Below are 12074 nucleotides of genomic sequence, written 5' to 3'. Positions count from 1 at the left end.
CTTCTTTATGGCAGGGAAGAACTTCATTGTGGGCAATATCACATTTTTTTTTGTTTGTTTGTTCATCTGTTGATGGACATATAGACCTCTTCCAAGATTTAGCTATTACGAGTTGTGTTGCTATAAACGTGTGTGTGTGTGCGTGTATCATTGCAACATATGTCTTTAACTCTTTGAGGAATACACCAAGAAGAGGAATATCTGGGCCAAATAAAATTTCAATTATTAGTGTTTTGAGGAACCTCCACACTGGAGATTCCATAGTGGTGGTACTAGTTTACATTCCCACCAACCAAAGGAGGATTCCTTTTTCCCCACAGGGGAAATGAAAAGATATCTCCTGTTCCTGGATAGGCAGAACAAGTTATCAAAATGGTCATACTATCAAAACTGATATGTAGATTTATGCAATCTTAAACTACCAACAGCATTCTTCATGGAACTAGAAAAACTAATCCTAAAATTCATATGGAACTAGAAGAAACACAGAATAGCACAACCAGTCCGGGGAAACAGGAACAAAGCAGGAGGCATCAGAATTCCAGATTTCAAGTTATATTACAAAGCCTCAGGGATAAAAACAGCATGGTACTGGCACAAAAACAGATGCAAAGATCAATGAAACAAAAAGTAGGAGCCAGAAAAGGCACATTGGATCGTCTGATCTTTGACAAGGGGGCAAAAAGCATTATGTTGTAGGAAAGAGGTTCTGAAACAAATGGTGCTTGGAAATTTGCTATACATATGCAAAAGACTGAGCTAGACTCATATCTCTCACCACATATAGTACTAAAATAAAAGCAAAATGAACCAAAGATGTAAATATTAAAATAAACAATCTGCTGGAAGTTGAATAGGTCAGTCTCTTAAAGACATAGAAATAGGCAAGGACTTTGTGAACAGAACCTTAATTGCACAAGAAATAACAACAAGAATCAACAAGTGGGATTGTATGAATTTAAAAACTTCTGCACACCAAAGGAAACAACCAACATAGTGAAAAGACAAATTATAATGTGGGAAAATTTTTTTGGCAGAACTCAAAAAAAAAAGATTAGATCCTTCAAAATAAAAGACATAATCCAAAAATGGGCAACTGAAATGAGTAGACACTTTTCAGAAGAAGTACAAATAGCCAAAAAATATATGAAAAAATGTGCAACATCTCTGGCCATTAGAAACATGTAAATTAAAACAGCGCTGAAATTTCATCTTACTTCAGAAAGAATGGCTATCATCAAGAAATCAAATAACAACAAATGCTGGCGAGCCTACAATTGCTTTCTGCGGGCACATTTGACTCATTCTTATTTTTTGTTTTGGCCTCACTTTCCTGACTGACTTGGTCTCAGCCTATTTATATTTCTCTTTTTGAAGAGATAAGTAAACTTAGAGAAAAATCAAAATCACATAAACTTGAAAATTTAAACAAAAAATCTGAGGTGAGAATTTAACACCACTTGGGATTCTTTTCTTTCAGTTTTTAGATCATCACCATTTTTCTCAACCTGTTCCCTCTAAACTCAGTAGCTAATTTGTTATTACCCCTATCTTCACAAAGAAAAAGGAAGCCATCAAATGGGCCCTCTTTAAGCTTCCTTCCTCCTCATCTGCTATCTTATCCATTTCTATTTCTACATTCACTCTACCAGAGAGACCATGAATATGTTTCTTCAAATTAACTTCCTCTCCCCCAGTTTAGTAGCTTCTTTGTTGACTGCCTTTCACTTACAGAAAAAAAAAAAAATCCTGAATGGCCTATAATGAAACCTAAGGCTTTTAAGGGTTAAAAAATAAAACTTATTATATTGAGGTGGCTGTAGATTTTTATGCACTTCTAATTCAAAGAGATCCCACATGTACGTTACCCAGTTTCCTCAATGGTAACATTTTGGAAAGCAAAAATAAAAAATATAAAAATAAGGGTATTATGTTGAAGGCACAGAAGGGAGGCACACTGGCATAATATAGACCATATATGGCAAAATCACAGCTAGTGTCATACTCAATGGCGAAAAGCTAAAAGCATTCCGTTGAAGATCAGGAATAAAACAAGGATGCTCACTCCCACCACTTACATTCAATATAGTACTAAAAGGATTAGACAGAGACATTAGGCAAGAAAGCAAAAAGGTATCCAATTTAGAAAGGAAGAAGTAAAATTATTTTGCTGTGCAGAATAACAGTCATCATATGATATTGACCTAAGTGTCCAGCTCAACAGATAAATGGATAATAAAAGTATGACAGACAGAAGAATATTATTCAGCCTTTCAAAGGAGAAATTTCAATCATTTGAGAAAAATGAACCTGGAGAATGATACACTAAGAGAAGTAAGTCAGGCACAGAAAGAGAAATACTGAATGATCTCACATTTGGAATCTAAAAATGTCAGTCATAGGAGAAATGAAACCATGTCTCTCTAGAGCCCCTCTGCTTTTCTTCATTTACTGCCCTCAAACCAATCTGGCCTCAGTTTAAATATCATCCGTTCATGGATCTCTCTCACATTCCCACAGTAAAGCTGCTGGTCCTCTCTCTCTCTTCTCTGTGTAGCCATTGTACATATAAATCTCTCTATGGGCACAGAGGGCTTGCTGTTAATAAATTTTGTTTTACATGTCACCCACTATAGCTTCCAGTATTGTTTATTTTCGTGTTTCCTTCATTTTTCAGCATGGAACATTATGCATGATTCCCGAATGTTTATAATTGATTGGAATTAAGAGATGGGTCCTGGGCACTAACTTTGGGACCAGCTGAGAGAATTGAGTGGTGATGGCTGTTGGAAAGAATCTAAAACATATGATGCTGGTAAAATCTGATTGTAAATATATATTGAGTATAAATCTTTCCCTCCAATAATAAAAAAAAAAATCCTAGGGAAATCTCTATTCCCAGAAACAAGGAAATTTATGTTCTTCTCTTTTCTTATCAACCGGGTCTGGGATAAATGATGCGGTTTGGAGACAGGAGTTAGATGAAATACTGGGAGATGGGAGCTGTCCTAGCTGTCCTAGTCCTTAGGAAGCTTTGGACTGTGGCTCTCAAGGGGAACTGGCTACCTAAACTGGTGCCCTCCACTGACTAGGCCAACATAAACATGGCTGGGAACAGGGCAGTGTTTTTATGGTCCTCAGTCCCTGGAGACCTTGTTTCACTGGGAAAGATGTCCTCACCACAGTGACCACTTGCCTGAGACTCCCAGTTTTAGAGGACTTTTAGCAGGAGTTGTCTGGGTTAGCTGCCTCAGCTCCCCAAATGCCCGGAGGAGTCCAGGAAACGCTTCTAGATATTAGGAACAAAAAAGCAAATATTCTCCCAGCACCCTGGTCTATGAAAGAGGGATAAGCACTGCTATGGTCCCTTCTTTAGTTTACCATCTTCTGACATAGCCACATTTACCTGAGAAAACTCTAGAATCTGTTCTTTCTGTCAGCCTTCCTCTTCCAAGGCACAGGTCAGCCATCATTTTCATCCCGTCTCCCTCACAGGCTATTCTTTCCTTTTCATCATATAACAGCCTTAGTCCTGGAGAGAGAGAGAGAGAGAGAGAGAGAGAGAGAGAGAGAGAGAGAGAGAGAGAGAGAGAATATGATATTTTTGTAATATTGGAGATTGAACCCAATGTTTTCACAATGAGCTACATCCCCAGCCACTTTTTATTTATTTTTTAATTTTTAATTTTTTATAGTAGTAGAAGTTTATTTTGGTTGGTGGTTTTTAAAATTTATATATTAATTGGTGCATTTTAGGTATACAATACATTTACATTTAGCATTGGCTGCTTGTACCTGTACATGATGTATCTTGGTTCTTATTTTTTTCCCCATTCCCTGTGCTCCCTTCACCCCCTCCACCCTTCCCTATTTACACAGACTTTGTTTCCATTTTTTTTTCTTTCTCATAATTTTTCCTCTCCTTTCTTCCCTTTCCCCTTCCCCTCCTGCCACCCCTCCACCTTTGGACCTTTTCCTATTTCAAATTATCAATTATTTATTTTAATTTTATTTTGAGACAGGATCTCACTAAGTCACTAAATTGCCCAGGTTGGGCTCTAATTTGCAACCCTCCTGCCTCAGCCTCCCAGAGTGTGGGGACTACAAGTGTATGCCACCACTCCTGGCTGAGAGACTCATTCTTAAATCTCAAGCTCTTAGCTCATTTCACTTGGTAAGTAAAACCGTGTGACTTGCTTGTCGTGGCCCCAGTGCACATTCTTATTCTCCCACATGTCTTGCAGCAAGGATTTTTACCTCCTTCCCTTCCATGGTAATAATAATGACACATATTTGTTGAATTCATACTGTGTACTAAGTACTATGCTAAATGTGGCACAATGCTTATATTGCACACAGTTCTCATAAAAGCACTGAGAAGCAGACACAGTTATCCTTGGAGAAAACAGGGAAATGAGTCTTACGGAGAGTGAATTGACTTGATGACTCACAGAACATCTGCTCTGTTTGTTGGGCCCCGTTTCCTTTTAGAGAGCTTGTGAATACCTCCTCTGGTGGAAAATCCCGTCTCTGGGAGCAGTTTTGGTTTTTGGAAAGAGCCCAACCTGGCAGGAACAGTGAGCTGGAGATCAAGTAGAGATATGCCGCCGTGTTTGGGAGACAGCAAGTATGCCCCCAGGGGAAGAGCTGACTGTCCCTTGTGGGCAGAAGCAGTTCTCAAGGAAGCCCAAGGGTATCAGCCCCTTTGGACTTTGATTGTCTGTGATTTTTTTTTGTAATTTTTTTTTTTTTTGGTACCAGGAATCAAACTCGGGTCCTTGCGCTTGCGCAGCAGGAGGCGAAACCACTGAGCTAAATCCCCACCCCATGTCTGTGACTTTTTAATGGAATTCAAAGAATATCACGTGTGGAATGGGGCTGGGATTTAGAGATTATCCAGTCCAACCACTGTATTAGCCCAAGAGATTATGTGAATTAGATAAAGTCATCCATCTAGTGGCAGAATAGAGAATATGACTCTGAGCCCTCAAATCCTATCCCAGGGCCCAGTCCTCCCCTCAATATGGGATCCAGAGCATACTAAACTTCTGAGCCTCCCCAGATTCTCTCTGGACCAGCTCTAAACACACATAATATGGGACAGGAAAGCAGACAGTTCTTAAAAAGCAACTCAGCCTGGGGCCTCTGATTAACAGTACTGTATGTGTACTTAAAATTTTGTAAGGAGGGTAGATTTTTTTCTTCTTTTTAATGAGAAAATAAAATTTCATAACCAAATAATAAGAGAATAACAATAGTTATTATACTATCTATCGTTATCTTCAAAATATTATAGTTAGGAAAAGACAGAAACCAAAAAGATTTTTACAAAAATGAAACAAATAGATGATAATACAAACTTTTGTTTCAATGAACTAAGATAAATTATTAGTATAAATGAAACAAATTAGCATATATATTGAAATATTTAAAAAGTGGAACATCTAATTTGGGAAATATTTGAATTTCTCCCTACTTTCTATTTATCTCTCTTGTAATTTTGCTCTTTATTTGTATATACAGTGTTTCTCACATTTGAGAAACCATGCGATATTTGAGCTCATGCGTCTGACTTATTTCACTTAACCTTATGTTCTCAAGTTGCATCCTTTTAGCTATGAATGCCTCAAGTTTATCTTTCTTTTGGAAGCATAGCACTCCATTGTACAGTGTTCTAAGAACAAAAACAACAAAGAGGGCAGGAGGAAGCTCTTGGAGGTGAGGGATGGGTTTATTTCATTGACTTTAGTAATGATAGTTTCTAGAGTAGATGGTTACATCCAAATTCATCAAGTTGTATACATTAAATACCTACAGCTTTTTGTATGTAAATCATCTCAATAAAATGGTTTAAAAGGTAAGGAACATCTCATAGAACTTTGCAGAGTGGAACCTGTGAGAGTAGGGATGATTGATTTTACTCATTGATATTCTTCTTTCCTTTAGAGGAGCCTTGGAAACTTTGGAAGCCAATGATCCTGTGTTTGTGTCTGAATCCTCCTTGAGGTCTGAAGGGCAGATGTTGCCCTGAGCCCAAGTTTCAGATAGAAAAACATGGGGAAGTGATTTCTCTGGAATCACTTCTGGCCCAGGAAGTCATTTCTCAAGACCCCTTATCACTTACCTGGACCAGCTAAGGCCTGCTGGTCAGGCTGCAGTTCTTATCAAGGGTAACAGAATGATGCATGAAGGAAGACACTCAAATATCAGGAAGGTCCGGTTTCAAGTCTGGACTCTGCCTTTCATGACTGAGTGACTTTGAGAAAATTCTATAACGTTTTTGTGTCTGTTTCCTAGAGTGCAAAATGGTCATCTCAAATGTGTGTAGGATTATATAGGTAAAGTATTATTATAGTAGAGGACGAATAGTGGGTCTTCAATAAACGGTAGCTTTAAATATAAGAGACACATCAAATCCTACATTCCTCACACCTGCACACCTTTCCCTTCACCCACGTAGAACAGATGCCCTCTGTGTCTCAAGTCACACCTCCTAGAATCATCTTTGACTTCACTGGTAGCTATGACAGACACTTTCATCCATTTCATCTCCCACCTCAAGTAGGTGCCCCTTCTTTTTGTTTTTCTGCTTTAAGGCTTTCTTCAAAGCACACACTGAATATAGAGAGTATTTTAAAGCCTCACGTTCAACCCTCAGTCGAATCAGAGTGAGACTCGATGGACAAGCGTCTCAGTCCAACTTTAGGATGGATAATTCACCAAGGCATCTTGTACAGAAGTCCTGGCAGACTCAGGTAATTTTGGTAATAGATCTGTATTGAATTTTCTCTTTCCCAATGTCACTCTTTCTGTTCCCTCACTTCTGTCTCCTAGAAGCCTGTCTTATTTACATTATTTCACCCAAGTCCTTGCCTGAGATTCTGCTTTGGCACTCTCAGTCCAAAACACTAAGCATTTCTTATGCAAGCCATTGCCTCTGCTTATGGGATTCTCATTTGTTCACCATTTTGCTAAAGATCACCAGCAAAAGACCGCCAGAGACATACCAGTAGTAAAAGAAAGCTAGTTTTATTAACTTGATGAAGCTAAGGAGAGCATATCAGAAGAATCATTAAGTATTTCAAAAGGAAGTATATTTATAGAATGGGGTCCTGGGGTTATCCAGAGAAAAGTTTCTGAGCAGATTCTTCAAGAGCCTTGTCTTTAAAAATTATGAGTCTTGTAAATTAGCAATTAGTCTGTCTTTGGTCTTGAAGCACATGATCTGAACAAACAAGTTTTACAAAGTTTTGAGCTTGGATAGTTTGTATGCCTGTCAAAAATTAGGCTGGCTAGTCAATATATTTTATGTCTTTCATTTTACAGTTTTTATGATTTTTCCTTCAATTTTCTGTTCTACCTTATAGGTTAGCTGCTTATAGGGATAATGTCTTCTTTTTTCAACTTTCAGGTTTCTATGAGTAAGGGCTCTTTAATAAGATGGATGGGTAGATATAGATAGATACAAGAGATGTAGAGAGAAAAAGACCTATGTTAAGAATTGGTTCCATGATTATAAAGGCTGGTGAATCCAAAATCTGCAGGCTAGGCTGGCAGGAGAGACATCCAAAGAAGGGTCAACATTGCGTTTTAAATTCTAAAGCTGTGATGGGTGCAGAATTCTCTTTTGGCAGAAAGAATAGTCTACTAATTCCTTCTACTGATTGGATGAGGGTCATATTATGGAAGGCAATGTGATTTATTCAAAGTCCACTGATTTAAATGGTAATGACATCCCAAAACACCTTAATGGAAACATCTAAAATGTTTGACTAAATATCTGCACATCATGGCCCAGGGAAGCTGATAGATAATATTAACCATCACAAGATTATATGATTTTGTCTTACTGATATGATCCTTATTTTATTATTCCACTCAGAAAGATCTTGCTGAACTATTATCTGGTAGTCACAGAAGGATCTGCAAAATGTACCTGAATTTTTTTTCAATTTCTGTATTTTTGGCTCAGAAATAAAGTCTAATGTGAGGTTATAGAAAGTGTGTGACTTATCCAAGTGTCAGGACACAGTGACAAGACCCTTGCTCTTCACTTTCTGTTGGCTCATTCTTAGGCTATATGACCGTATGTGAATACTCTTGGTGTCCTTCATGATGACATTTGAAGACTGTATACATTGCCACTAAAAACTGTGGTCCTGTTACCACCTTAGTAGATCTGCTATTAAAGCTTTGTTAATTTGGACTAAATATCACCCTTTTTAGAGCTACTTAAAAGAATAAACACGTGATATATTTTCTTTAGCCCAGTGTATGCAAATAAAATAATTTTAATATGTTTTTATATAAAATTTATAACAAAACATTTTACATTCTATTTTGGTAATTTTTTATTATTTACACAGCATAAACCTTTCCATTTAAAACATTAAGTATAGAGTTCATGGCAACAAGTGCATTCATATTGTTCATACAGTCATCACCACTACTCATTTCCAGAAGTTTCTCATCATCCCAAAGTGAAATTCTGTACCCACCCAAGCCCTGTAGTTCCAACAATTGTGCTCAGGTTTCTGCTACTCATTGGAGCTGCTGGGCAATTCAATAGAAACAGCCAACCTCAAAACAAGAGGCATGTGGCGTCTTTACAGATAGGCAAAGGGTTCCTGTTAGGCCCTTGCACTGAGAAAAAAGACTGAAAAATTTCTCACATCTCTAAATATTAGTTCATAGGATCCTATAAACACAAAACAGTAGTTACAACACTTAGTTATTTAAAAAATTTTTTTATCAGATACCTAAGTTAAAACTCAGATAATATTATATGCTGTACATTCAAAATATTTTACAGATACAAGACATAGTAAGATAAAGGAAGAGATGATATAGGAGATATGAAACAAAAAAGCAAAAATATTTTCCCTTAATCTGGGAAGAAGCATGTGCTAACACCATGAAAGATGGCTGTAAAACACAAAGAGTGAACCAATCTGGATTTGTTGCCCCCCAGGGTTATCTCTCAGGACAAACACAAAGGCATTATTTTAGCACACAGCAGAGAGAAAACAGAGGGCTTGTACAGGTGGAGGAAATAAATGGCAGATGTTAAACAGGAAGCAACGTGACATGGTAGTTAAGTGACTGTATTCAATTATCAAATTTAATTTCAAATCTTGGCACAGCACACATGAGTGATGTGACTTAATTACCTTGCTAATGTAAGCTTTATTTCTGTCACTTGTAATGAGGGTACCTATCCTGTAAAATATAAAAAATGGTTCCTATCCTGTAAAATCTCAAAGATCAATAAAAAGATGTAAAGCAGTTATCACGGTGCCTGGAACATTGTACGCACATAAGATACATCTACAAGCATTATTATTAAGGGTTTGGATAATTCAGGTAATGTGTAAAAACCTCACAGTGAGGACTGTGGTTTTCCTAAATTAGCAGTTTTATTTCCTCCAGTTTAAAATTTGTACTTGTCAGTTAAACAAAACATCCATGACAAAGCATTTAAAAAGTAGGAACAAAGCTAACACCATGGGTAATTTGAGCACACTTCTTCCAAGGCACAGGCTACTTTTCAAGTTAGTTTCAGTTGTATATCCTTATTGTTTTTGCTCAATGTTACATGAATGTTTCATTTTAAATCACAGTCTTTGACCAAATAATATGTAATACAGATTATTCCATATAATATTCCATGAAGAAGATCGATCATACTTTAGTTTGCTGTTTCAGCTGGAGAAAAGCACTGATGTGCTTACAGGCAACTGGAATTTAGCTTCTGTTATGGGACAATTATATGAAACCAATAAGGATGGGGAAGTGGAATAGTAAGGGTCACCCATGTCACACAGTTTGGATGTCCTTGTCACAGCTGATCTTGAACATAGCCAGCACCCGTGTTCTGATCTGTTTGGTCTTGGCACCATAGATGATGGGATTGATGACAGGAGGCAGCAGTAGGTAGACATCCCCCATGAGAACATGTACAATGGGATCAAGGCTGTTTCCGAAGCGGTGTACCACTGAGAGGCCAATGAGTGGCACATAGAAGGCCAGGACCACACTGATGTGTGACACACAGGTCCCAAAGGCCTTCGCTCGCTCGGACTTGGAAGGCAGTTGCAGAACTGTTCGTATAATCAGGAAATAGGACAAGGAGATGAACATGACATCCACACCCATGACCAGCAGAATGGCAGTAAGACCGTAGACTACATTGGGCAACGTGTCAGTGTAAGCCAACTTCATCACATCCTGGTGCACACAATAGGAGTGTGAGAGCACATTGGAGTGGCAGAAAGCCAACCGCTTGATGAGTAGTGGAAGTGGAAAAAAGAAGAGGGAGCCACGGACCACAGCTACAATGCAAATCTGGGCTGTCACTGTATTGTTGAGGACTGCGGCATGGCGCAGTGGGTGGCAGATGGCCACATAACGGTCAAAGGCCATGGCCAGCAGGACGGTGGATTCGATGGCTGAAAGAGCATGAATAAAAAACATCTGGGCAAGGCAGGCATCAAAAGTGATCTCTCGGGAGTCAAACCAGAAGAGGGCAAGGATCTTGGGCATGGTGGATGTGGATAAGGCCAGGTCAATGGCTGCCAGCATGCAGAGAAAGAGATACATAGGTGCATGCAGGCTGCGCTCCGTCTTGACGATGAAGACTACGATGCAGTTTCCAAACAGTGCCACAGCATACATTGACAGCAGGGGGAAGCCGAACCAGAAGTGGGCTTCCTCTAGGCCTGGGACACCAATAAGCACAAAGGTGGCATGTGTGAAGTTGCAGGAACTCATAGCTGGCACTGAGGAGGGGGGCTGAAGAGGGTGAGGTCACACTGGCAGCCTGCTAGGACACAGAGCACAATCAGAGAGTCCCCTGGACACCTGGGGGCCAGGTGTATCTTGGCTTCTCTTTTCCCCCATCCCACTTAAGCGCTTTCATAAGCTCTAAGGCTCTCTTTTCCAGAGGAGAGAATGTGATAGCCCAAACTGACTTATTACGCACTACTTTCAAGATCCATTTAAATTTTAAAGGGAATCTTCGGAAGAAAAAATGGTTATCTCAAAATGTAGCTTTCTTAAATTTTTTTAGACTTTTCCTTCTTACCCATATCTTGGTCATCTGGATACTAGGTACCCCCTTTTTTTAGAAAGGTACTTTTTGGGAATTTCTTTCAGATAAAACTGTCCTTTTTCCCTCTCTTCCTTCCTCCCATCTTCCCTTTCTTCTTTCTCTTTCACTTGGATTTTCCCTCCTTTCATTATATTTGTTCATTCATATTCATTCATATGACATGCTTTGCACAAGGCCAGATGCTAAATCCTATTGATGCAGAGATGAGAATAATTCTCCCTGCCCTTTACATGTGTTGTTTGGGATGAAAGATAGCCAAGTAACTAATATATTAGAGTTTGTGGTAAGTGCTAGCACAAGTTATCTGTTTAACGCATGGGAGGGAGAGAGGTATGATCTCCATGAGAGGAAGGTTCAGAGGAGCCTTCCTGAAAAAGATGATGCTTTTGTTCAGTCTTGAAATATGAATAGAAATTAGACAGAAAAAGGAGTAAAGGGTGTTCCAGGGCAGTGAGGATAGGAGATACTTTGCAACTTTTCAAGATTCTAGGTCTTCAGTTCTAATGTTAGCAAGGAGGAAAAGAACCACAACAGCGATAATAATAAAACCCCTGAAAATAAAACAAAAACTAGGAAAAAAGACACAAAGTAAATTTCTTAAGAAAAAAAAAAAGGACTCACATCTGGGTGCATAAAACCAGAGGCACTAGCTCCCTCTAATAACTTCTTCAGATATGAAGGTACTGGCAGTGGTTTGGCCTTCAGCAGATCCTACCTACCTGGCTTCTCCCCTGTGAAGTTTCTTTCTTCTGCTCCTGGCTGGTGGGGACCTCCAGTTTAAAAGTTGTCTCAAAGGCCAGTCCCATTGACCAAAAAAAAGATTTTGGGTTAAGTCCTGACTTTGGAAGATTATTACTGATTTTACAATGATATTCTAGGGCTTTTTTTTTTTTTGAACCTGTGCGCACAAATCACTCCTATCAAGGGAGACATTTTTTGGTAGACTAAAGTGCTTTGGCTCAAT

At 38.7% G+C, this 12074-nt stretch overlaps 1 protein-coding gene across 1 annotated transcript; it reads right to left on the bottom strand.

Moving 5' to 3' along the window:
• Positions 1 to 8341: 8341 nt before the first annotated feature.
• On the bottom strand, positions 8342 to 10811 carry LOC101711499 (olfactory receptor 51E2). The gene has a single exon (XM_021243336.2). It carries the CDS (start codon positions 10768 to 10770, stop codon positions 9817 to 9819), a length of 954 nt encoding a protein of 317 aa, XP_021098995.1. The 5' UTR covers positions 10771 to 10811; the 3' UTR covers positions 8342 to 9816.
• Between the last annotated feature and the right edge of the window lie 1263 nt (positions 10812 to 12074).

Source organism: Heterocephalus glaber, unplaced genomic scaffold, assembly GCF_053883595.1.
Source record: "Heterocephalus glaber isolate CG9 unplaced genomic scaffold, H.glaber_assembly_v1.0 deba00001428, whole genome shotgun sequence".
NCBI lineage: Eukaryota > Metazoa > Chordata > Mammalia > Rodentia > Bathyergidae > Heterocephalus > Heterocephalus glaber.
This window is presented reverse-complemented; position numbering and strand designations above follow the sequence as displayed.